General features: G+C 42.9%; 1 protein-coding gene across 1 annotated transcript in view; it reads right to left on the bottom strand.

Moving 5' to 3' along the window:
- Positions 1–2,457: 2,457 nt before the first annotated feature.
- The window catches only part of LOC104125503 (androgen dependent TFPI regulating protein), a 32,238-nt gene continuing 7,250 nt past the window's right edge, over positions 2,458–27,445 (bottom strand). The window contains exons 2-6 of the mRNA XM_009637965.1: positions 26,865–26,999; positions 25,300–25,401; positions 13,755–13,870; positions 8,685–8,846; positions 2,458–2,491 (exon numbers count right to left, since the gene is read on the bottom strand). Of these exons, the coding sequence (XP_009636260.1) occupies positions 2,458–2,491; positions 8,685–8,846; positions 13,755–13,870; positions 25,300–25,401; positions 26,865–26,999 (549 nt within the window). The remainder of the gene's footprint in view (positions 2,492–8,684; positions 8,847–13,754; positions 13,871–25,299; positions 25,402–26,864; positions 27,000–27,445) is intronic.

Below are 27,445 nucleotides of genomic sequence, written 5' to 3'. Positions count from 1 at the left end.
AAGAAAAAGCACTTAATCTTGTAAAAGGAAAGTCTGGGAATAGGTTCTACTTTGGGGGTTTTTGCTCTGGTGAATTTAAACCTTCATTTTCTCTCTGCCGAACAAAAGCGGCAGGTCTAGATAGCATTAGGTGTAATTGTGGTTGTCATGCTGCACATTGTGCTGCGGAAAAAATTAATTGCTGTTTTTTTGCCTCAGGGTTTAAGCCGCGGTCCCTTGGTCTGACCGTGAGGATGTCATTTTCCTCCCGATTTGAGACTGTGTACTGTCGCGCAGCATGAAAGGATTCCTGTAGGGCTGCACTGGGTGAGTGGGCGGGCATCTCATTCAGTAATAACATCTAATTTATATAGCCATGAAAATCTACAGCTATAAATAAACAGTTCTGACTGACTTTGCATACTTACTCAAAATAAAATGAGAGAGAGAAACAGACTGGGAAGAGAAATCTAGTGTAAATGTCATAAAGGCCAGATCCTTACTCAGTGTACCTCCGTAAAAGCCATTTTGAAATCCCAGGGAAAACGTGGGTATGTGACCAACGCTGTACGCTTTCCTCCTTTGTGCCCATCAGATGAAAGGAGCAAAGCAAACCCAAGACCCCAGCAGTTGTGCTCTGGGGATGGGCGTTCCTGATCCCCTTCCCAAAGCACGTGGCTGGGATCTAGCCTCTCTGTGCGGGACATAACAGAGGGCAGTGCCTCTTCTGAGCCCTTTTCAGAGAAAGAAACAACCCCCACTCATGGTTCTCCTCTCCTGTTGGACCCCCATAGTCCAGCAGGAAAACCAACACACCAGGGCCCAAAGGTAAATCTTGGTGTGAGCAGGAGGAGCCAAGGGTGAGATCTGCTGTCCGTCTTCTGGCTGGGTGTTGAAAGAAGTGCTGCTCCATGTCAGGGTCCAGGCTTTGTTTTGAGTTTCTGACATTTAAGCTGCTTGCACTCGATGATTAGTACAAAAACAAAACAAAAAGAAAAAGAAAAAAAAAACAAACCAAACCTCCAAAAACCCCACCCCAAAATACCTGTACTACAGGGAGTCTCCTGAACTTTTTCTTCTTCCCTGGTTCCCTTAGTGGTTTTTCTTCTGCCTGCCTCTTTCTTTTGACCAGCATCTTTCAGCTGATTTCTTTCCATGTTCTCCTTTAGCTTCAACAGAAAAAGGGGTGGGTGGGTTTAATTGCTTACTCTCCCCTTGCGAAGTTAGCTAGGGGGAGTTATGCAGATAAGCCAGAAATTACTGAATGCGTGCACGTCTTTCATTGAGTTAACTTAGTTTACAGTCTAGCCCTAGTATGTCAACTTACCAGACTAGAATTTTATCAGGTGCTTAACACGTGAGAAGAACAATCTTATGTATACACATTATTTTTTTTTATTGCTCACAGGCAGTTTACAATGTGTTTCGTTTTTACTAAGCTCCAGCAGCATCTGAAAGATGAAAATAACACCCCGGTGAACTGTGTGCACAGTAGCTCTAAGCTAGGGGTTTTGGCAATGAAGATGGAGTGAGATATCTCAGTACTGCAACTAGTTTCAAATCCTCATTTAAATGCGAGGCTAATAAGAGATCTTTCTCTTTCATGTTGACCATTAAGGAATGCTTACACTACTGTCGATTTTGCCTGTTTATTGGAGTTTGCAAAGCAGATCTCCAGTGTTTTAGATGTTAACAAGATGTTGAGGCTAATAACAGAAATCAACTATATTGAGCAAGATTAGTAAACATGTGAATGGAGTGTAATTATATGGCAGGCAGCTTTATGTTAAACAGTACTTTAAATTAACATGCTTTCTGTCAAAGCAATCATACAGTCAGTATAATTAGGTTACTTTTGCTGCAAGATTAACTGAAACTAAGAAAAAGGAAGAAAGTGTTGCATTCAGATTTCCTGTTAAAATGGAAGGGAGATATTATGCATATTAATATTCCAGAATGTTTCTCGTTAGAAGAACTTGGCTTCATGGTGAACTTTCTGAGCAGACATTCCTAATTACAGTCCTTGTTAGCCCAATTTGTTATCTAGCTAGCTTGGAAGTCACAGCACTGTTAAAATTACCCCTCCTTTTAATTTTTTCCAGACTTGATGAAGGGTAATCCAAACAAGAGCTGGCTTGCATTCACAGGTCTTTTACAGAGTGGTGCCAAGCTCATGAGGGAGTTCGTTTACCAGTGACGAGTTTTAACCATGGACACATCCTCACGTACATTGTGCAAGAGACGAGAAATCTGTGTAAACAGATGAACACAATTTTCTTATTCATAGCAGTTGCAGAGTTATCATGTAAGAGGCAAACATTTCATATTTTCCACCAGTTTTCCATATGTCTGATGACATAATGGCTTCACCAGAAGCTGCAATGCATTGGAGAAAGGATTTATCACAGCTGCATTTATTTCCCTCTACTTCATGGCTTCAGCATTCATGGGGTGATTGTTTGGCTTGAAGAGGAGGATTCACTTGCCTTTCCGCCTGTAGTCCAGAAGAGCACTGTGGGGAGGGGGACGTGAACCTGGCCCCAGCCTCCCAACATCCCTGGGGAACCAAACCTGTCTGGGAGTGGGAGTAAGCTATGAGCGCATGGCTTGGACCAGCTGCTGATGCCGAAATGCTGCGGAAGTTGAGCGAGCCTGTGATGTCCCTGGCAAGTAAGGGATTACTTGACTACTGAGGAATGGTTTGAAATCTACCATGGGCCACATCCCTTGACAGTAATGGTGTTTTGCTAGTGGGGAAAAAGTATCTGCCACCAAACAAGCCTAGCTTGGTACAAGAATATGTGGAAAGCTTAAAAAATAAAGCTCATTTGAAAAGGCAGCAGATGATATATCCTGCAGCTAAGATATCTGGAGCATCCTCATGTGTCTGGCTGGGATGGCAGAGGACCTACCAAAGACCCACGGCTTTCTGAAGCACCAGCTAGAGATCAGATGTGCTACCGTGGGGCACCAAGTGTGGCAATAGCCAAATATATTTGGGTACCCTTATCTAAAGCACTGTCTCAGCCTCTCTTCTTACCTGTTGATGATAATTCACTCACAAGGAACCCTCTTTTAAAGTTACTTTCCTTGTCCATAGACCTCAGAGGCTCTGAAACACTAATTGCTGTATACTTTTTCATATCTCCAGCCTGCACAGCACTTGGCAATCAATGTGATATGGAACAAAATCCTGGCATTTCTTCCTTCTTAAATGGTCCTGTAAGTATTTTGTACTGACCAAACAGTAATTTTAAAGATGAGGGGGGAAAAAAAACTCCACACACACAAAAAAAAACTAAAACAAAAAACACCACCAACAAAAAAACCCAAAAAATCAACTAGCCTATTAGGTCAGGGACAGCATATTAGCCAGCACCTGTTAATGTCTGGCCTCTAGTGATGAATTCGTCAGCCCTGGGTTGCCAGAGCTTCCAATCCGGTCTCCCTCCAGTGGATCATCAGATAAACTTGTCAGCAAGAGTAGGGCATGTGACAGATGGTGCAGGTTTCCTTTAAATAGCTAGACTCCTCTACCCGAGGGGTAAACTGCAGCTTGGGGGAGTGACAAATATGAAGGATATAAATATGCCATTACAGGTTTGTGGCACAACTAGGATGAATGGGTGAGAGAAAAGTAAATACTTGTATTTAGTTTTGAAATGTTGGGCTGTGAATCCTCTTAAATTTGAGTTCCATTTGTCACTGGCAATATAGTGAAATTGTAGATATAGACGTTATTTGTTCACTAAAAAAAAAATATACCCTTGATTCTTGTTCTTTATTTTTAAAGGCATGATAGAACAAATGAAGATATCGTCTAGAAAGGAGGCTCAGTTTAAAAATCCTCCTGGGCACTGCAATAACAGAGGGTGGAACCTGTGTCTGGATTGATAACTACCTGCAGAACGTGAGCATTTTAACATTCATACAAAAACTGCTACATATAAGCCTGTACCAGTACGATGGTAGAATGACTTGGTACCCCACACAGTTGCCCTTTGCATCCCTTTATTTGCCACGCTGGTTTCTGCGATCCCAACAGCTGCTGAGAAGAACGAGGGCATCGAGAACTCAATCATATTATAGCATTGCTTTGTATTGCACGGATTCATGCGCTGTCACATAGGCTGGGTTTCCCAGTAGCTGACTACAGGGTATTAAGGGAGCTTGGTTTCACAAGCACGTAAATACAAAGATGAAACCCAGGGAAAACAATCAGTTCCTAAAACATGTTATACCTTTCTGGAAAATGCATTTAATGCACAAGTACTCCAGAAAGAAGAGGAAAAATATGTTAAAGAGAAGATTGCTGTCTAACTTCAGCTCAGCCTTAGGCGTGTATATGTTTCAGCAATGTTTTAGCAAGATATTCAAGAGCTCATAGAAGATCTGGAGGAGCACATCCATGCGTGCACTGTGCATGAAGAAGTTCCTCCACCGTAAGTTTCCTCTTTTTCCTGAGAGCAATGGCTCTTACTCTTCTTGTACTGCCTCCCATGCTTTACGATATCTTTAATTCTGGTTTTGTTCCCCTGGTGTTCCTCAGCCAGCTTCTGGCCAAAGCTTTCCCTTCTGGAGAACAGCAAGCATCCAGGCACGGGTCTGTTGGAGCTGCTGCCCGCTCCAACAGCCAGGCTCCTTTTCTGCCCTGTTTCTCTCCCAAAGGACAGTCGCACCACCTGGAGATGAGCATTTCTCTGGACTCGGCAGAGGCCTTCTGGCTGTAAAATCTTGCAAGTGGTTTGCCCAGTGGACCTCAGCGGGCATTTAAATTGCAGGCAGAGTGTGTAGCTGTTGCTAGCAATAGCTCCTATCCACCTGCATTTCAAAGTATTAAAATGAAGCAGCTGATGAATGTTGTTTGGGGTTTCTTTTTCAGGTGTGTTAGATGGAAGACAAATGAATCTCCTCCATCTTCAAGTTCTGGTGCCAGAGAAGAGACCTCACCTGAAATGTTGCTCTGTCTGATGTGGAGAACTTCGATCTAAATTTCTCCTGGTTGTCTCACCAGAAGCAAAACCCAAAGGAACAACTGCTTTGCTTCATTTTGAGGGTTCTAGTTTGACTGGTCAAAGTAGCGTGAGATCAGTTGTCTGCGTGATGTTTTCTACCCATTGGGAACAGGAGAAGCTATCGCACTGTTCATCTTTGGTACTCGGACCGTGCAGCCAAATTCTTGGCTGAGGTAAATTTATGGCAGCGAAAGAATCAGCCCATTGTTTCCAATTATCCTCTTTGGAGTTTCTGTATTGCTCAACATTGTCTAGTACTCTAGAAACTCTGGGATTTAAAACAAAAAAAAAGTCATTACTGGTACTATTTTCTGTGCCTCTCAGGCTGTGCAGCTGGGTTGCCTTAGTTACCACCAATCCAACTGTGCAAGGGGAGGGAGAGGCACATGAGAGATAATGCATTTTTAAAACCTCCAATACTGTATGAAACAGTTTGTCTATAAATAATAAAGCAAATTTAGGGTCTGGCATCTTTTGGTTGTTCTGAAAGGGAAAAACAAGATTATAGTATTCGACAGCCTGGATTTTCCAGCTCTCAGAAATGATACTGCATCTTTTTGGTCAAGCACAGGACATAGCTTTAAAAATTACTTGCTTGAAGCTGAAAGCTGCCATCCATAGACTTTGGAATGTCGGAACTGAACATACCTTTAAGGGTGAAAAAGAGTAAATATGTATGTAGCTGGTTTTAGGAAAAGTGACAATGGCCTGAAGCTATAAAGGCACATGGCAGAGAGCCCATATGAAGCACGGTATGCTGTTGGACAAGCTTCATTTGCAGCCTACAGTCTGCCACAAGATGTAAGTCCAGAAGGAAACCAGGCTTGCCACTCATGGGGAGCTATTTGTTAATCAATTCTTGCACTTTTGAATAAACACAACTTATCTGGGCACAAACTCAGCAAGCCTTCTTCCTTCAAGTGGGAATGAAAGAAAAAGCAGCAGCTGCCCCGGAGCCTTTCCCTTTGGGGTGACCCCTGGTCGCAGCAGCCCGGGCAGGGCTGTCTGCCTTGGCAGATGCTGCCAGCATCAGCTCTAATTGCTTGGTGGCTGCAGGTGTTATTGCAGAAGGTGTTCCCAGATGTGCCTATAGGAAGCTAGCGGACAACTGCATTACTCTGTAACTCAGCCTGTGCCTTTAGGGGACTGAGCAGGAAGCAAAAGAGAGGGCAGCGGTGCCCTTCCTCCTACCCTTTCTTTTGGGGGAAGGAGGAGGTGGGCGGGGTGGAGGGCATGGAGAGATGAAGAGGTCCGTCCTTGACCCCCACAGATTGTTTTGCTTTTTGTGTGTCCTTTTTTTTTGGTTTTTTTTTCTTCCCTGCAGGGTTATTTTAACTGCATGATCTCCCTTGTTGTGATGGGAAGGTGAGAGAGGAAAGGGTAGGATGAAAAAAAGTATATGGAGCCATTTTTGCTGTGAGAAGAAAGGTATGTTGGAATCGCGTCTTCATTCAGTTTGCAGCTGTTTTTACTCTGGCAATGTTGAGCCAAAGATTCGTCTCAGTCAGGAACATATTAAGACTCTGGCACACTGTAATTTGGAATAGCTTCCCTCTGGCTGTGTTTCAATGCTTATTGGGACCTTGTTATCAATACCAGCTTAAAGAAGTCCTACCCTTCTCTTGGGTGGACACAGCTGGGAAGTGGATGGGGGAAAATGATCCGAGTTGAAGACAGCCCCTGCTTGCAAGAAACAGGCGTGGTGGAGCAGGAAGGAGCGAGGGGCAGTGGGCAGGAGCTCTCTGAGAAGTTATTGCTGCCAAAGCCCCCGTATTATCAAACTGCAGCCTTAGATACCTCAGAGTTGCCAGCTATTGGGGTGCAGCTTGCAGCTGCTTTTATCGGTGTACAGCAGACCCAGGGAAAGCTGCTAGTCCTGGGGGTGAAGAGCTGAGGATGCACGTGAAGTAGCAAGAGTCTGCACAAACATGGGGAACTGTAACTTGGGGGGAATGTCCTGCACGTGGATGGAAACACCATGTAATTGTTAAGGCCATGATTTTGTGGCTCCTGTGAAAAATATCAAGTATGCGTGGAGAGGCAGACCCACCACACACAGGAGGCCTCAATGGGTTGCAAGAGCACACCAGATGTCAACGGAGGGTATCGTGTAAGCACTGGGTGTGCTTTTCAGCCTTTATGTGTGCACAGAAAGAAAGTTGAGTGCTTGCCCCAGTTTCTTTAGAAATCTCTTAAATTAGTATCTCTTAAGTGAGTATATTTAGTGAGCTGTTCAAAACGTGTCTAATTTTTGCAGTTAATTTGATCTCTGGTTGGCATGACCTTTTGTCCAAACAATTAACACCTTGGAAATCAAATTCTTTTAATTCTGATTATCTCCCACTTATGCATCAGGCATACTCTAGGCCTGAAATTACTAATACATGCTCAGTGGTGAAAACTCTGATACCTAGATGTACTGGATATCAGATCTCGTATAAAGGCCTATACTGTCTTGTAGTGATGGATGATGTGGTCTTTGATTAGTAATAGTTACTATTTATGTGATGCCTCTTAAACCAGAGCTAGTGCAGAAAGGCTGCAGGTCTGTTTTCATTTACCAGCAATCCTCATCTCGTATCATGTTTATGCGAGAATAGGATTTGGCCAAAATTTCCAAATATGGATGTGTAGAGCAAGCATCTTATTTGCAAAGGTATCAAGCGGTGAAGCTGGTTATTCAGCACATTTGAAAGTCAATCTGCCACTTTTAGGTAGCAGAGTACGGATGGTGAGAGACTAGCTACAGACACTCTACTTTGGCTTGACAAGCATGTGAGACTTCACAAAATGGATCAGGCATCAAATGTTCCCTGAGAACAGAGGGAGGTTGTCTTATTTATTTTCAGAGGTGTTTTTGCAGCATTTTTTCTTTCATCAGAAAGCTAGTTTAAGAAATTGCAAGTGTTCACACATTTGTCCTAAATAAAATACACACGTTTTCCTGACAGAAACGCTTTCATCCTCAAAAACTTACTCTTGAATGAAAAAGGAGAGAGGAAACCAGAAGGGAAGATAATAATAATAATAATAATAATAATAATATCCCATGCCAAATGCCCAATGCTGCTTCATCAGTGCTTCCACCTGTTGAATGTCTTTTCCTACACTGATTTTTTTTTTCCTAGCTGCCCATTTGTCCAAGGAAGCTGCCTTTTATTTTCTTTAAATCACTACTGATTATACCACTACCAAAGCAGAAGGGAGATGTTCTCAACAGTTTGTAAAACTTTCTGAAGTGCTGTTTTACTCATGGAGCTGCTGGAATTTTTTCACTAATGCCTTTCACGCTAAAGATTTCCTATAAATTGTCAGCTAACAGTGCCATTCCCTAGTCTGACAAACACCACACGATGCAGGTGTAAGAGTTTTAGCCAGAGAGATTTAGCTTCTCTGGACTCTTGTTTTAGGAGGAATTCGAAACCCAGTGATTATGCTGGTAAGAGGTGCTTCTTGAGCCACGTTAGAGAAGCCTGGCCCAGCCTTTTATTTGGTAGGGTTGGGATTCTTGCTCCAAGGTGTTCTCTGTTTGTTTTAGTAACTGGTTAGGACCTGGCAATCGCTATCAGCCGCCCAAATGCCACCCCCCAGTGCACAAGGGCCCCTTTCCTCTCCCCATCTGCCTCGGCAATTGCAGGAATTAATTTTAGGATTTTTTTTTTTGACATGCGTAGAAGTGAAAACCAAAACTTGGACTGACCCCATATCATACGGTTGAGGAACTCGCCGAAGTTGTAGAAACAGACGATGATGGCAAGACTACCAGCGAAAAAGGCTGCTAGCCCGGCCGGGCTGAACAAAGCAAAGAGAGGATATACCCACTCTCCCGTTACAGAATAAATCCACAGGACCCTAGACAAGGAGAGAAATGACCTTTGGTTAGGACGATACAGTTAGAAGAACCACTTCATGATTTCGAACTCCTGAAGGGCCAAGTTATCCAAACAATCTTGATACAGAGAAAATTAGCTCAGCTGCCGACGCATCTCCTCGGCATTGGGGCTATTTGCTGTGAAGCACACTTCAGCCGCTGCTAAGTTAGATGGGTTGCAGCGCAGGTTGAAATGCACACAATGTTCTGCTGTCACCCTGGTGGCATTGGCTATTAAAGGCAGTAAAATAGCAAAATACTCAGAAATAGGGAGGTGCACTTGGCTATTCTAAGTGAAGCTTATTCAAAACAAGCGCTCACGTATGTGTTTGCTCCTTAGTTACAACAGCTTTCCAGCCCCTATCCAGATTTTGAGAGTCTGCAGAGACAAAGCCCTGTTTCTCGTTGTCCCTATCCTACCACCATTGACCCCTGGTTTGGGGAGTGGAAAGAAGTTTTCAGGAGGAGAGAGGGCAATGGGAATTCTCCAGCACCTTTTGTCTCAGTCTAAGAGGAGGAGGAGCAGGTAGGTAGGAAACAGATGTAGCTGCTTTTCTCCTTCGTGCCAAAACCATTTGCAAAGCGCTGTTTGCAAAGGGGAAAGAAATAAAAGGAAGAGGATGAATGTGCCTGCTTTATAGGGCTTTTTTTCTTCTACTTAGGCCCTCTCTTTCTGCCTTTTTCTTCTCTCACCAAACATCTTGTAGTGGCTGTCACTTCACTGATATTATTTTCATTGTTTTATGGCTCGTAAGAGTGGCTGGTAGCAAATGCCTGACTTAAGAATATAAAAATGATCTTTATATATTAAATAGAGGAAAAATACATTTTTATGGATGAAATTATATATATATCTGTGTTGAATACTTAAAGAATATAAAAAAATAGGGCAGGTCTCCAGTGATTGTTATGAGGATGTGTGCCATTTTAATGATGGGCAGCACTTCCCTAAAAAGAACATTTGGGTCCAAAGAGTCCTAAAAGGTTTAATCCTTGATTAAAAAAATCCCCACATCTGAGGAGTACGCCATACTTTCCACCACCAGTGCTAACACAGGAATGCAGTCCCACTCTCTCTGATGGCACCCAGCCTGCCGCCTTACACTGAGCATCACGCCTCAAAGAGAAGTGACAAACAGGCTGCCCCACCAGCCTGAAACTGTGTCATGAAACTGAGGAAAAGGAGAGTGCTAAGGGGGGAAAAAAAAAAAAAAAAGTCGTCTGAAAAGACGATTTCTCCTTCCTCTAGTTAGAGAAGGAAAGGGTAAGGCATAAAAAAGGTGGGGGTTTACCTTGCCTCTAAAGAGAGATTCACTAATCCCCACCTAAGGGGTAGAGTGGAGAAATGGAGGGGGTTGGTACTGGAGCTGCCTGGGCTGAGCATGGAAATGTTAAGTATAGAGGCTCATTTTCATGATGTAAGGTTCTTTCATCAAACAAATAGGGCTGTGAAACAGCTCAGTAATTTAAAAAAAAAAAACAAAAAAACAAAAAAAACAAGCCTGCACAAAAGGCCACAGAGAGGCTGAGCAAAAATACTGAAGACGGGGTGCTAACTAGGGCCGGTGCAAATGTCAGCATGTGCTCTTCACCGCACAGGGCTACTATTTTCTCAGTGTGTCTCAAACAGTAAAACAGAGAGTGACAACTGCCTTTATTTTATATCTTGAAGAACTAGATTATCTTGATGCAATTTGGCCAGCTGGTGCGCCTCAAGCACTCCAACCCATATTTTCAAACCTAAACAAATGACTTGTGCAGGAGCACTAAAGCACTTCCAGCTTTCTGACTTGGTGGGAGCAGTGTAGTACCAGGTTTTTTCTCTTGGGGTATAGCTCCAGATTCCTGAATGTACTTCTTTTGATCACAGAATGGTTGACAGTTTTGGGGTTTCTTTTGGGGTTGGGTTTTTTTTGCTAGGCATTTCATAAAATGCACCCCACAACTTGCAAATACATATTGCTCATTTCTCATAGGTAATCACCTGTTAAATATACATGCAGGATTCAGGGGCTTATTATTCTGAAGTTTTCATTTCACCAAATTTCATTTTTTACCAAGATTTTACCTTGGATATCAGTGAGCGAGTTAGAAGCAGGCAATGCCCAGAATTATGGGGAGGATAGATTGAGGTAACAGCCCTGGATGTAACCAAAGTTGCCAAACTGCTGTAGGATAGAGGACAGCATACAGATACCAGGGAGAGGTGATGTGCTGTCATAGCACAGCTGGATGCAACTGGGAGATTTATCCTGTCCTCTTGTTACCTGTCCTTTAATGTTAATGGGACCACCGCATTCACTGAAGGGAAAAGAAGTATCTCTAGAGAATTATTAAATGGGAAGATCCAGAAAGGAGAAAAGAACATATTGGCCACGTATGAGCTCTCTGAGACTGTGGTTAATTCAAAATTAAAAGGTTGTGAACTGAAAATGAGCATGCAGCGAAGGGAAAATATGTTGATTCCTAACAGAGGTGGAAAGCAAGCCACCGTCTGCAGATTTGATTTGATTTGGCTTTTTTTGAATTTTACTTTTGTATACAGAATGCAATCTATAATGATTTATATACCCTTGCTAAGGTAGTTTGAACTTTTGTCCAAAGACACAACGCAAAATTGTGAAGATTAAGATTTATTTTATACTGATCCATTACCACTGAAATAGGAAAGGGCAATCTATTGTTCCTTCCTTTTTAAGACTTAAAATGCCAGTTCTAAAATGTATATATTCTTCACTGGTTTCAGTGCGATGGCACCAGGAGTGAGGCGTTGCTTAATGCAACCAGGAGACGCGAGATCCATCCTTGCGAGAATTAACTAACGTGCGTGGCAGTTCTCTTAGCCCTGGTGTCCCGCAACTGAAAGCCACCTTTGCTTTTTGAACACTGTGGGTGGCCAAAGCTATAGTGAAGCTCAGGGGCAGGTCCCTGGTGCCAGGCGTCACCGGCTGCTCGGTTTCGCTGCTGCCTGGCAGGGACCAGCCAGTTCTCAGCCCATGGGCACCGGGGAAGGGGAAGCGCAGCCGTGACAGCGACGGTTCAAGGAGCGGTTTTTAGGAAGGACTCTGTTGCTTGTTTAACATAAGGTGCCCAAATGGGGCTATTAGATCGCCAGGTTGCAGTGCCAACAGTAAAATATGTACATGTGTTAAGGTTTCAGTGCACAGGCTAAAAAATTTTTCTGTTAGTGGAAAGTTGCTGCCTGTGGTTGCAGGGAACCGAGACAGAGAGGCAAAAAGAAAGCTGACAGGAGGTTCCTTGCTGCCTCCAGAGGAGAGAAAGCAACAGTATTGAAATCCTAATATCTTTTATGCAGTTATCAGGGCCCTGGGACACAGGGGACAAGTGCTCCAAGGGACCACCTTCCACTCAGGACCCCGGTAGCACCGTGCAACATCAATCCAGAGAAGATACCGGGAGGGCTCAAATGTGTTGATGCTTGTGTTGATCCTCACCCTTCCATGAGGATTCGGGTCCTGACATGAGCCGTGTCTCCTGTGTGGTGAAATTGCTCAGCTGATAGGGGCTTTAGCAGAAAGCCGTGGCACACATGACTGCAATAGTTGCCTGGAGAGCCGTCTGGTCTCAAAAACAGTAAAAACCAAATGCCGTCAGAAGCAAAACAAAGCTGGCGTTAAGCAACTGGGTGAACCAGAACATAGAAAAGGAATTTAGGAAGCCGTGGTCATAATCCTATTAGGCTCTGGGCTGGATTAGGATAAATGGCTCCTAACTTGGTTACGCAAAGTAGCAGTGAAGTCCATTGCTTCCACAGCCACTCTGATGGGTTTCAAGTCACAAGAGCGTTCCATCTATGCAGTTTATTTTCTATTCCAGATTTTCATTTGGTAGGCTGAAGGTAGTCTCTAGCTGAGAGTGAGAACTGGTGGGTAGGAATGGGAAGGATGGGTTCCCTCATAGTCCCAGTGACTTCTCAGAAATCTCTGCATGAGGGCAAGTCACCTCCCTGCTGCCCAGTTGTTCTGTATCCTCCACCCTAGGGCCCAGGTGTTTCCTGAGCTCTGGGAAGTGATATCGCAGCGCACCCAGAAACTATACAGACCCATTCCTGAGCTGAGTCTCAACATAAGGCATCCTCAGAGTGGCATGCCCACAGTTAGATGGAGCGGGCAGTGCCTCCGGACCCCAGCACTGCAGCTGGGATGCAATGAGCAGGAGCAGATGCAAACCCAGCTCCAGGGGTGTGTGACAGACGCACAGGAGGTGGGTGAATGGCTATGGGCTGGGGGGGTGGGGGCTCGTTAGGTATAGTTTATTCTCTCAGGATCACCCTCCAACAGGTTGGAGATCAACTGTGGCACATTGCTGGAAATGTAGGAGGTGTCCACCGGTGGAGTGGGAGGTGGTAGTGGGGCAGATGCCCATCAGTTTGCACCTGGCTTGGAGTATCATTTTCTATCTCAAGTTTCTAAACCCAGCCATGGGTCAGTGCCAAATACCAAACTCGGTTTTACTCCTCTTCTGCTATCGTGACCCCCAGACCTTTGAGGCTTGGTGGTTTTGCAGTGAGCAAGACAGTGAGCAGAGGTAAATTTGATGGTACTGGTAAAAATAAAAACTCCAGCCCAGCAGAAATAACCCAAAGTACCCTGGAGTTTATGGCAATCTAGTTGCTTTTCTGTAAGAAGCCTTAGAAGAGCAGGAGATATTATGTATGGTCTCAGGACCTGTATTGTGTTTGAAGAAGTGTGCTCTGCCCAGGTCTGGAAATAGTTTTCATGGGTCTCAGCTGAAGTTTAAACGACTTCTCCACGGAACAGACTGCTGTCTCCCATGTGCCTGGGAGGGAACTTAGATTTAAATACAGCGTTCGGCCTTGTTTTACAAAGTAGATCACCTGAAAGTGTTTTAAAGTACGTAATTCTTACCAACTGATGTACAGAAAAGCAACAAATCCTAATAGGATCAATCCCTTCTTCTTTGCTGGGTAACGGTGCGGCGTGGCAAGGATTTCCAGGACAGCAAATGGCAATACAACCGTGTGCTGAGGAGAAAAGAGAGTCCGTCACTGACCGGTCACAGTGCCTCGCCTTCGGTCATTGCTGTTCACAAAGCGCAAGAGCCTGCCCGTGAGCAAAGGATTATTTAACAATGCTGAATGCAATTGTACACAATTGCACATACTTCATTTTTTTTATAGTGAAGAAGTACCCCTGCAGTAATGAGCATGGAAATTTTCTTGTTAGTACGCTGTAAAAAGTACTGTGATGAGGTCTGCCTGTAGAATGATCCACGTTACTTTACAATAGGTGAGCTTGCCTTTTACGTTTTATAATGCAATAATTTTTTTTGTAATTCCCATTAGAGTACAAAAGATATTGAAGTCTATTGTTATGGGCGCTTGAGGATGTCAAAAGTCTCCTCCTTGAACTCATTAAGCAATTGCTGAATTGCCTTTATGTTCTCTTCGGGTTGTTATTGTATTTTATATATTGTCATTTATTATTTACTCCAGTGTAATTGCAGCATGTTGTGCTTCTCTTTGTAAACTGAATAACCTGGTGGTAAACATACAGAGGACTTAAGTTAGCTGTGATTCCAGATAATGAAGGAACTTCAAACAAGCTTAACCAAGAGTTAATAAAGAGTTAGCTTTGGAGGAGCTTTTTTTTTTTTTCCTTCTCTCTTTTTTTGTCAAAGGGTTTGAATTGTATTAAGCAGCTTCAGGTTCAAGGGCTTTTGTGATGATAACTGTCTGAGCACAGGCGATTTTCAGGATGGGGCAGACAGCTTGGCGGCACTGACAGTTTTGTGGGATGCTCCTCGCTGGGGGGAGGTTGGGAGCACAGCAGAAGAAGCCCTTCTGGGCTCAGAGGTTAAAAGGATGGTGCAAGGCTCTTGGGATGCTAATGCCTCAACTTGTTGGCTGATTTGTGGCAACTTCAGAAAATACTTTGATGGGGTGAAATTTCCCTACTAAAAGTTTTGTAATATTCCCTGTGCAAGCAAGCAATAGTTTTAAGTTGCAATACCTAGGACAGAAGGCCTAAACTATGCTGGGGAATAACACAACAAAAACAGTCAAAGAGGTGCAATGGGAGAAAGCTATAGCAACAACTGTAGCTGACCAGTTGGTTAAATTCCTATTAATTAAGCAAATAGTTTCATAGGTAGATGGGGGGAGGGCAGCAGAGAAAGGTAGATAGACTTTTAAACAGAAAAAACCACCAAATTAATGATTTTTTGTTTTTCCCTAAATGTACAGCCTGCTGGGTGTATGGTATGAAGTTTCTTCTTGTCCCAAGGAAGGGGTTCTAGTACCTTCAATGTATGTATTTGTCAGAAGCTGTGCTGAGTATCTGATACGGTAGTGTGGTGTCAAAGTTTTATTGCTGTATATTTATAGTTTAAGTTGCCACAAATACACATTAAATTCTTTAAATGCGCATTGAGCTACATATAGCATGCATGAAAACATTCTTTACCTATTTGTTTAAGAGGCAGACATCCATTTTTGTCTGCTGCTGCCAAGTGACAGCTCACTGGAAGCTGCATGTCCTCCCTCAGGCCCCCCAGCGCACCCCCAGGAGATGCCGCTCATACCTGGCTGTCCTACTATCAAAATAGCCCTTCCATCTCAGTTATCGTTTTTCAGAGAAAAGAGATGAAAGATTTATTTGATGTTCCAGTTCCTCTCACTCATTGGCACTGAGATTTTCCTCTGTTCCGTTCCACAAAGATATTTTTCAGTTCCACAGCCCGGCTTGGTTTATAGCTGAGGTCTCGTTGTATCAGTACGAGTGATTCCTGGGTTCATTTAACCAGAAAAATGTCTTTGGTTCACACAGTTTTCATACATAATCCCTGTAACTGTCTTTTAATCAGAAATCTATGTGTCAACCTGCTTTTAGAATGATGAAAAAAAAAAAGTTTATTTTCCATAGGTGTTCAATAGTTTGTCTTTGAACAAAACCAAAATGTCTGTGCAAGACAGCAATGATGGAAAACTTGCACTTTGTCCTCACTTCTAGGCTTTAGCCTTTCACAGTAGATTTGTCCATTATGCAAAGTGGATATAACTCCTGGTGTTCATCTGACATCCAGTAGGCTACAAAATTCCTTTGGGATACATGAAATGTCCTTGCTAGTTGTTCAATTAACTTAAACACTTTTAACAACTATAATCTGGTTGTTCCAGCTGCATTATTGCTGCCCTAAGAGTGATTTAGTAGGAGTGACCTGGTGAAATAATCCTTCGTTGAAGCAAACAAATTTTAGGTGGGGGTTATTTTATATACTTACTTCCTTAGTTTGGGGCTTTTTGTTCTCAGAGTGAATGTTAAATAAGTCCAAGTCAGCAGTATGATGCTGCTTTAACAGAAAAAGCATGTGGTGTTCTGGGGTGGTATTTAACAGGAATATTGTGTGTAAGAAAGACCTGGAAATTGACTGTGCTGCTCCGCTTGAATTGATGAGGTTTTGGCTGGCTCTCTGTCTCAGACTTAGGGCACCCCATTTTGACAGGTGCAGATAATTTGTAACATGTCCAGACAAGGACAGCACAAACAACAAGAAAAGTACAAACAGGAAAGCAGTCCAAAGACAGGCATAGAAATTGGGACTGAATGTGTTATTGCATCTAGAGAGAAAAGAAAAATGAGAGAGGTTTCAAAGGCTTGAGAGGTCGGACTGCGATGGGCGAGTTCTCCATACCCATGACGGGTAGGACCAAGGGCGTTTGGCTCAGTTTTCCTCAAAAGAGATGTGGCTTTATACTGGGAAATACATAGCAAGGGCAAGCAGGAAACGACCCCCTAGGGGAGCCGGGCAAGCCCTTTACAGCAGAAGCTGGACAAGAAGTTGAGTGTGATTCTGCCAAGCACCCTCTGGCCATGTCTGGCCCAGCCTCAGTTTTCCTCTGAACCAGCTACCAAGGGCCGTGCAGATTCCAGAGCCAGTGCAAGTGCACGTGTCCAGAAGCAGAGGATAAAAGCATGGAGAAATGGGGGCTCTCCTCTTCTGACGGGAGCAAGCTATCGTGACTAATACCACCAATATCTCCACTCGCTTGGCTAACTTCTCTTTCTCAGTTCATGTGTCTTTGTGCTGCCTTACAGTACATGAATCCCACAGGAAAGGGGGAAGAGGACAGAAAAGCAGAGCTTTGCACCTCATTTACAATTTCTCATTTGCCTCATGAGAGTGAGCAACACCGCGCTGGATGATGGCCAGAGGCACCCCGCGGCAGCACACCAACAACGTGGGGACCACAGGGTATGGTCACAGGGAGCAACAAGCTGGGGGTGGCAAGGGAGAGCCTGCTGCTCTAACACATGTACTGGCACTGCAGATGAGTAGCAAACTGGTAGTGGTTGTCAAAGACAGTTGGGAGCTCTTCTTTTTATGCTTTGTTGACTTAGGAAATGCTGATTTGCTTAACTAGTCAATTTTTGGTGGGCTCCTCCACTTATGGAGAAGTTAGAGAAAATACTCAAGGGCCCATAAATCAAAAGAAGTTTGAAAGTTGCTGGAAAAGATGGAAAATCTGGCTGCTTTTGGAAATAGCCGAGAGTTTACTGGAAGGGGTAGGTTCAAATTTCTGCTCTGCCTGATTCGCAGGGGCTTGAAGCCGAGCTTCCCGCTGCATGGAAGAGTGCTCCCACCTCCAAGAGCAGTGAAAGAATTTAGGAGTGGGGCTGTCTGACTCTTGTTTTGTGAACAGTTTGTTAAAGGTCTTGGATCTATCCTGATTTGGAAAAAGAAAAAAAAAAAAAAAGGAAGAAATCTATGGCATAGGAAAGCTTCCCAAGCCCAATGATGACACTGGCACATGATTTATTAAAGTGTGTGCTGTGTGTTGTATCTTTTGTAATTGTAATTGTATCTTTTAAAAAATATTTTGCACTATATTAATCCAATTTTGTTTATTAATAGATTATTAGCTTATTCCTAGTTAGGGAGAATCACTGTGTATATTACCAGACCTGCTTTTTGTAAGGCCATTTAAACTTGCCATGCAAGTGCTTTCTTAAGAGAGGTTTCTACAACAGTTCTCAGCTACTTTATGCACACCCAAGATGAAAATTTTTTGGTTTAGCATTTTTCCTTTGTGGATATAAAGCTTTTTCTTTTTTTTTTTTTTTTTTTTTTTTCCCCCTACTTCCTTCTCACGTACACATACACCCCAGGCCCAATAAACACGTGGAAAATCTTCCCTTGCACTTCTGCTATCCCAGAGTCTACTGGTGACTTCACATATTTCTGCAGAACCCAGTTTGTCCATTAACGGTAAAATCACAGTGGAATTTCTACCGAATAACCGAACGTGTTTCTGAGAGCAGATGCGTATTTATACAGCAGTCACCAGAAGAACGCGTGGTTGGCTACGGGGTGCAAAGCCTGCCCTTTGCCTACGACATGCAGTTGGCTTTCCAAATTATTTCCCTGTCTCAGCCGATAGACGTTGACTTTGGCAGCATTGTTAGTGATAGACCATTTATCATGGTTAATCATATCTGCTGAAAGGCTTTACAGACTTCTCATATCCTTCCCAATAAAAAGATGTATTTTCTCATTCGAGTTATTTTTACCATGGGTCTCTAGTGCATGGTCATTAAATATACTTTCAAACCTATTTAGCTGCGCTTTATATCCTTAAACTGACGTATATCTGAAGAGTGCAGTATTTGTATGGGGCCAAATTAAAATATACAGTTTTGCCTCTTGCTTTAAAGAAAACTTAATAATTAAGCTCAGATTGACACAGATCAAAACATTGGCAAAAATTGCTGGAAACAGTGACTCATTTTTTATTTCAATTAACAGTTTCTCAGTTTCACATATAAACAGTGAAACTGTCAAAAATAATTATCACAGAGGGAGGAAAAAAAATGTTTCACTCCAAGGTAAGGAAAATGGGCTAAAACAATAGCTGTGTGTGCTGATCAGGCTATCAATGAACCAAACTGAATCAGGGAGCTTTTTTCTTCTCTTGGCAGGAATCCTGCTAGTACTTATTTTTATGTTCTTTGATATATTTACTTGTCTAATAACCTCTGTTTGTTGAGGGAAGTTTTCAGCTTATAAATTTTGCAAGGACAGAAGTATTTTAAATACCTTTTCTTTTTCATATATTTGCACAGTGGGGAAAATAAAAGTTATGGGCCTTTCAAAACATTTTGTTAACTAGTCACACTTATAATCTGAATTCTGATTCCAAACATTTGATTTAAAAATCCTCTGTGGCTCTTTTTGGCACTTATTATGATTTTTAATTTGGGTTTGGTTTCTTTGCCTTTTTCCTAACAAACTCAGGTGAAACCGAACTAGTTATAAAATTGGAAAATTCTTTTTGTTGCTCATGAACTATGGCGTATGAATACAGGGGGAAGAAAGTTTCTTAAACGTACGCTGAACTTTATCTGAAATATTGGCATGTTAACTCATCTCCTGCAGAGAAGAATGAAATTATAACATTCTCCTGCTTCTTTATTTTTTGTTTCCTACCCTATGCTGTATGTTTCCCAGGATACGTTTCAGGTTCATGAGATTAAACTGAGATCAATAGTCCTCTCTGGATATTATTTCCGCTGTTTGGTAAGACCATATGGAATTTTTGCTTCCCGTGTTTTGAGTAATTTGTGTATTTATTCAATGTTATATCCTCATTTTGCTGTTGAGAATATGAGTAAAAGCAAGTTTCCTGGGGCTGAGAAGACAGGGTTGGGTAGAGTTTGTGCTCAGCTGCAGGCTCTAGCCTAGGCTGAGTTTTCAGCCCATGAATAATCTCCCCAGAGCTGCTGAGGTCACTCGTTTGCCTAACGCGTGCGTCGCAGTTTGACTCAGTTTGACCCTGTTTGACTCCAGAGTGAAGGAAATGATGCCTCGGTTGACCATAGCTGTTTGTTTCTAATTCGTCTGCATTTACATACCCTCTGTGTCTGCTTTCCATTAACATGTGAGACTTTAGCAGGGAATTTTTCACAAACAGTCACCACTGGCCAAACTAAACTCCATTGGGCATAGTTGGACACCATCAAGTGCTTTTGAAAAACTGCCCGTGTTTCTCCTTTCAGACAAATTCCCCGCGGAGCTTGTGTGCTGACAACCACTTGTGGCCAAGACTCCTGCTTGTATCTTCTCTGTCGGTACATTACTGCAAAGAAAAAGTAAAGACCCTCTTTGGCACTGTCTTATGAGGAAGAGCCTTATGAGTGAAGCCAGTGTTCACTGGTTGACCCTGGAGGTGTTTACTCAGTTATTCAGTTCTTTGTTGGGAAACATCCTCTTGTCTATGGAAATTTCCTTGGGTTGGATGCTTTCATAAACAATTACAGCCCGTGTTATCTGAGCATAATAAAACTAAACGGCTTCCTGTCACCATAACCTCTATTTAGTTGTCTACTCCTCATAATTTTCTGAATCTCTGTATGCTCTTTCCTTTCTTGGCTTCATTCTGGAACAAATTCCCTCTTTTGATTTATTTTGCTATGATACTGCCTTCATTCACATGCCTCCTTTAAACTTTTCTTTTGTAATCTGTCCTTACACGTTTTTCTTCCTCTCTTAACCTCTCTTTATTTTTCAGGGTGGGAAGGGCTTAAGCAGTATTGTTGATTTTATTTCTTTAACTAGTGCACTGCCATATTTAGTTAAAGAAATAATTATTTCGTAGAGTTACTACCTGTCTTTTATATTCTCAGCCATCAGTGCATTTCCAGGGAACCACGGTTTTATTTTATGGATAGAGCAGGAGGTACAGGGAGTTCTGTAACTGAGCAGGTGTGGTGACAAATTAGTCAGGAAGCTATTGCTCAGTTTAACTCCGGCAGCGCTCCTCTCTGAACCACCAGCTACTGCCTGCTGCTGCCCTTTCCAGGTTTGTTTGCACTCACCTGAAAAGCAACGTTATTTTGCTTTTTCTGAGAAATGTAGGTAGCTCGGGAGCGTTATTGTGAAAAAGGGATGAAACAGCAGACCAATTGTATGATCAAAGGTAGAAGAGCTTCAGAGATAACATTTCCTGCATGCACGCAGGCATTTTTGGTAATAAGGCCCTGGCTGGATATCCTATTGCTTACTAGCAAATGTTTTGTCTCTGTGTGTCAATGCCAGAATTTTAATTGAGTTTCTCCCTGACACAAGATACGTAGTCTAAGAAACTGGTGTTGCGCTGCAGCTGGGAGCTGACATGAGACTGAAGTGACACATCCTTCACTGTGGAATATTTGCATCCAGCTGCTCCTTCGCAGGGTGGGTTACGGACACCGCACCTGTGCACGCCGAGGTAGCAGCAGCCATGGAGGATTCCCTGCCATAACATTTGTCTGTGAAACACATACTTTCTCCCCGAGGAAATGGGCTTAAGTCAACAAAAATGGAGACTTCAAAAATATATATATGCAGTGCTGGGAAAAGCTAAGCATCTTTGCTCTCAAATGTGTGGGGTGATTAATTTCACGTGCTGTATCCCTCACACATACATTCTTCTTCTTTGCCAAAAGCTGAATGTAATTGCAAGCCTATGAATGTCCATAGTTGCCAGACAGCTTAAAATTGAGATACTGTGAAATGCAAACAAATGGAAATGTCTCTCTCTTGTGTAAATATGCAAGAATAATTAAGCATTAAATACCAATTGCAAGGAGAATGGTTTAAGATGGTCAAAGATGAACCTGAGCCTGTTCTTGTGTACACACCTGGAGCAGTAGTCTAGTCAGAGTGGCCTGGACAAGCGGGTTCTGTTCCACACACTGATTTTACACCCCCTTGGTTGGGTAGTGCTGCAGCAGCTTCCTAAAATAGCTGTAGGAAGCTATAATCCTTCATATAGATGCCCTCATATAGGACTAAGAGTCATTTGTATTCATATAACTTACTTTCTTTTCCAGATGGATGTAAATTGTACTAGTCCAAAATAGCATTTCTGTTGTTGTAGTTGTGTCCATGCTAGCGAAGGTAATGGTTTAGCTAGGTGGGCAGAACACAAGCAGCTTGTAGATACCAAGAAGCTCCAAGAGGAGAGGGGACATGGTGAGTCTTGCTGGTATTCTTACTGTCAGGGCATCGGTGGCTTGCTTCGGTGAAGGAAAACCACTTGTATGCACCCAGGTTGTTCTTTCACTCCATTGCTTTTCTTTTTTTTTTTTTTTTTTTTTTTTTTACATTCAGATACTGCTTAGCTACATCAGGGCAAAGCGCAAAGGAGCTTGAGAGGCTCAGGCCATGCGGGGTCTGTTGTCATCTTTGCTGAAAGTCTGCCAGGTAAGTAATTTTTCTTCCATGCCTCCATTTACCACCCCCCTCTTTTTTATTCTTAGTTATTTAGCCTACAAGGTCTTCAGAACATTCACAGTTCATAACTATGTTTCAGTAAAGTGCCCAGGACACTAAAATGCTGATTTTTGTCAAGGTGAGAGGGTAACATGGCTACAGAATAAACTAGGAAAAGATATGGCTAAGCTAAACTTAGCTGCAGCCTGAACATAAAGAAAATTCACGTTTTACAAGAACTGTGGCTTACAGACTGAAAATATAAACCTACTTTACAAAAAAGGCAATTGTACCATTACCATTTTTGTGAACACATCTGGTCAATGTTGATGTGTATCTTTTCCTTTGTTGTAGATTAACATGGTTTTGAGTAATCTCTGCTGATCCACCATTGCCTCTCTTTGTTTAGCATTCAATTCTGTCAGCCCCTTCAAAATGTAGTGTTCCCTTATACTGCCATTAAGTTGAATAATACATGCATACGATTTAATCCAAGCTGTCTCCAGCAGTTAGTTGCCTTCTGGAGCATATCCAGATGTTGCTTGAAAAGAGATGACTGGGAAAGAAGTAAACAATTTCACTTGACAAATTGGCCAGTGTATTTTTTTGTCTCAGCCATCTTCCACTTCAAAAATCTTGTTCAAATAAAATAATTGTGCTTGAGACATAAGTAGGATTTGTTTGGTGGTTTTTTTTTTTAAATTCATGAAGCTCAAAGCTTTGTATAAAGATGGTAAAACATAATTATCTCAGGCAAACAGAAGTGGAAACTGAGGCACAGCCCTTGGGTTAATCTCAGCAGACAGGCAAAGAGAGAAAGCCAGGTAGTCTGGAGTGTTTGGCCTCCTTCAAATATTAGCAAGATTCCTTTCTGCATTAGCCATCCTTTCTGCAAAACAGAAAATGCTTCTGCTCAGAGTGCAAAAACATGCCTAAAATGTAATCCTCTCTGTATGACTCTGGGCTACCAGGTGGGCAAAGACACTTTCCCACTGTAAGAGCAGTAAATGTGAGAAAAAGAAATGGCTAAGTTCATTTTTGCAAGGAAGGTGCTGCAGCATCACCGCGAAATCAAGGAGCTTGGTATCCTGAAGTGTTTTCGCATGATTATTTTTTAGGTTCGCCCTTCAGTTACATAACAACATATGCTTTCCCTATTTACAATGTTAAAATAGACCAAGATTTTAAAAAAAAACAAACAAACCTCCCACTGCAAATGATATGGGACTGACGTCTACTACTGATACACCGATGTCTTTTTCCACCAATGCCAGCTAGATGCTGCCTCAATCTGCCATGAAATGTCTGTACTCTCAGAGCCATAAAGTATGGCAGTGTGCAAGGAAATGAACCCAAAGAAAAAAAGTGTCTGCTTGGCAATCAGTACTTGGAGATCGTCCCTTAAAGTGTCAGTAGCTCCCTGGATCTTCCTAGCATTCCCAGCAGATAGTTTGGGTTGGAAGAAAGAAATGCCTCAGCTAAGTCTGAAGGCACTTGTTGAAGGTGTCCGAAAATGCGGGGGTCGTCAATAGGAGGGGATCAGTCTATGTTGGTCGCAGATGTTTTACGCTCAGTAGTGACTGGAAGGAAAATTTCCCACCCAGGAATTGTCAAGCACAAGGCGTCCGCTGTGTGTTAAGAGCTATAGAAATAAAATACTAGGTTGTGATAGAAGTTTGCTTTATGTGAGGTTTCTCGCTCGTCAAAATAATTTTGAGGAAGAATTGTTTTCCTTTTTTAACACCTGTTTTTGACATTTCTGAAATGGAAAAGCTTTTTGTTGTTGTCAGAACGACTCTGTTATGAAATGTAGATGTAGGTAGGGTAAGAAAGAGGTTTATAACAAATATGTTTGAGGGATTCCTGCAAAGAGTTCTTGCACATGAAATAAAAATGTATGTTCTAGCACCTCTCAGCCTTCCCATGTCATAAACAAATGTGGAAATGGAAAGGGCAAATTCTCAGCTGTGCGCCGGGATTAAAACAAGCGGCAAAGCCCATCTCCTCGCAGCTCCACCCTGTGCCCTCCCCTTCCCCAGCACCTCCGCTACCATGAAGATTTTAAACTTCAGCCAGTTGTCCATACCAAATCCCGGACCTGAAACCAGAGCGATGCCGAGGACACAGGGAATCTCTCTTTTTGGTGGGTGATGGTTTTGAGAGTGAGTGGTGCCCTATTTGCACCTGTGCAGAGGTTTGGACAGCCACGTAAAGGCCCTGGTGGAGAAGAATCGGTGGGCAGAGAGCAGGTGATAAGGTTAAAAGTGCACGATGGCTGCAGTTTATCACTCGGATATCAGTGATGCGGACATGCCGATGTGTGTTTGGATTCCAGGCACACGTATCTGACTACGCCTGTCTAAATCAAGTGGCGGCTCAAAATCTTTCACAAGAGCCCTCAGCCAGAAACCCCGAAGCCTTCCGCATTTACCTTCCACACGCGTCGGGAACTGCCGCAGTGGGTTGCAAAATGTTGTACTTGAGAAATGAAGTCTGGAGAGAAATGAGTCTTCGGTGCGGTTATTTCATACTTTTTGGCTTCTCTGACTCAGTCTAGCACTGAACCTCTCCCTTCTCTCCCCCTTCCCATTAGCCCCACGAGGCCTCCCTTGACCTTACAATCCACCCACGGTTTCCATGTTACTGTCAGCCTCCTTACACTTGACTGATGAGAAATATGTGATTATTCAACACATCATAAAAACAGCCAGAGCAAATGAAGGAGAAATCTGGAAAGTATTTATAGAAAATCTGTAAACAATCATTGCAATTCAGCTATTCAAAGCTGTGCACACATTAGCTTATTAGCTGTAGAGCTGTCAGATGTTCTTTGGTTCTTTCACCTTTTTTAAAAATTAAGAACTGCTTTGTTATACTCCCAGCCATTTTGTATTTCATAGACTTCTGTTTGCAGAAACAATTCCTTTTTTCAGCTACAATAACCCAGATTTTTTTTTTTATTTTTCCTTATGACTACACATCATTTCATTGACTTCAGAGATTTGACCGATTCTTGAGGCGACTTCAAGCACATGCATCTGTTTGCTGAGTACAGCTCAACATCAGATTCAGATAAGTAGGAAGGAGGAGGTGAGAAAGAAGAAGCCACGAAACTCTTCTGCAAAGTGACACAGTGCAACGGTGGGACACACACTGCAAAGTCTCTCTTCTCTGCAAGAGGCAGGGGTGTTTCTTACTCACCATGGCGTGATTTAGCCAGAGAGGGATGACTCCATCAAGGCTTTTGGGGTAAACCAGCTCTCGATTGTAGGTATAGAGTGTCCAAAAGGATATAGACACAAACTGGAACCAAAATACAAAATGAAAGAAATTTCAAAATGAAAGACAAACATAATTGATAGGATTTGGCTAGTGCTTTCATTTCTGAGAAGGCAAACCGTCTCCTACGTGAAAAATAGTGATATTGCCAGATAAACTCACATATCTCACGTTACAACATAAAGAAAGAAATTTACTCTGAGGTGCAGTGTTCTGTGTTGATACTGTGAGAAAAACCTCCTTTATAAACTGCCAACACTGACATTTTTTGTGGAATACTAGATTAGCTTTTAAAGTCTTTTCTCTTTTCTTTTCTTTTTTGTTTTTTTTTTTTTCCTCTGCAGATGGGATCTTTTGATGGTCCAGAAGTTCTCGAGGGATTGGCTGTCAAGCCACAGCATTTGTTCTTCTCAGTAACAAAGTAAAACCAGATCTCGGTAAGACAGTTCACATAAAACTCACCCTTATCTTCGCAATTCATAAGCCTAATTCCTAAACTGCAGGTGCAAGCTGCGCTGTGGGCACCCATTTTTTCCCCAACAGAGGAGGATTTACAGTGGGAGAGCTTAACTGGAGGAAGTGAACCCTGGTATAGGGTATCAGTACCTGGAAGCTGATTTGCACTTTTTTTGGCCTGGCTTTGTATTTGAGCACACTTTGTGCTTGGGGTTGGAAATCAGGGGTGCGAGATGCTGGAAGAATGAGCCTACCCTGTGCCTCTGTCCTGCGGGCACGGTGAGGATGCCTGGGGGGGGATATGACAGCAGCAGCATGAATACTGCTGTGCAGGGAAGATAAATTAGCCAGTCTCTCTGCCTCCATCCCTGGCAGGTTGTTTTTAGTGAGCCAGCTGGCTAAGCTGCTTGTGGACCAGATTTAAGCGGTGCTTCTCAGTCCTTTGAGATTCAGAGGTGCCTGCAGGCTTCGCTCAGGCAGAGCGGTACCTACACATATAAGTAACCCATCGGTTCCTATCCAACCTGCAGCATTTCGATAAACAGTGTTGTCTGTGAGGGAGTAGGTGATCCGTGGTGAATCTAACGTAAGCTGTGACTATAATTATTGTCCTGTGAATCTGTTTTTCTCCAGCGCTTATTTAAAGCCACACGGGAGCCAGAGAGGGAGATGTGAGATTTTGCTGCCTCTTAGGTACCCTCTCATGTCCTCCTGGCCCGTGCTGCCCATGAGAGAAATGCCCTAAGTCAATAAATCCACAGCTATTTGGACCGTGAGATTAATGAAGAGGTTACAGCTCATTCACCCTTTGGGGTCAACTTGTGTTCGCTCAGGGACAGCAACCCTAAAGTTTGTGCTTTGCATTCAACCGTGACAGGCTCAGCGCTGTTTCGTCTTCTAAACGGCCCAAATCCATTTTCAAATGGTAAAATAAAGCCTACAGTTCTTATCTATTTTATACACGTGCGTGTTATGCTATACACCCCTCATCATTTACACAAACGCTATTTTTACATACAGGGGTTACTTACTGTGGACACCGGGAAAGCCAGGACACCGAAAAGAAGGTCTCTGCTGGAAATTACGCACTTAGCGCATCGCAGTTTCTTAATGAGTCTCAACACATCAGCCAGGAAGGACACCCCATAGAAGACAGCCTGCAAAACCTAAAGTAATTACACCTAATGAGGGAAACTCATCCAGCTTTCATTAGCACGTTCCTCAATTAACTCTTCAGGGAGCTGTTTTGTTTCTGAGCTGCAAGCCCGCGTGAGGGAAATAGCTGTTGGCTAAATCTTTTTTACTAACTGAAACGGATTAAATCAAGTTGTTCGGGAGGTAACTTTAACAGTGTCTCGTTTAATAGACTCAGCAGAGATGTGTGATGTGATTCAGGTGGAAGGACACGTTGAAAGCCAGCTCCTTCACACTTCCCGCGTTAATTGTTACGCTCAATGTATCTGAGCAGGAGAGAATAAAACGGGCCAGGAAATGTTTCCTGTAAGGCAATTGCTAGACAGTCTCTCCCTCCATTTAGCCAACGCAGGGCCTTCTTTCTGTGGACTCACGGTGCGGTCGATCTCCCTGCCAAGTAGCTCAAAATGCTCTAACA

This window comes from Egretta garzetta, unplaced genomic scaffold (genome assembly GCF_000687185.1).
Source record: "Egretta garzetta isolate BGI_Z169 unplaced genomic scaffold, ASM68718v1 scaffold14, whole genome shotgun sequence".
NCBI classification, from domain to species: domain Eukaryota; kingdom Metazoa; phylum Chordata; class Aves; order Pelecaniformes; family Ardeidae; genus Egretta; species Egretta garzetta.
Note: the sequence above shows the minus strand (reverse complement) of the source record. Positions and strands in the feature narration are given on the sequence as shown.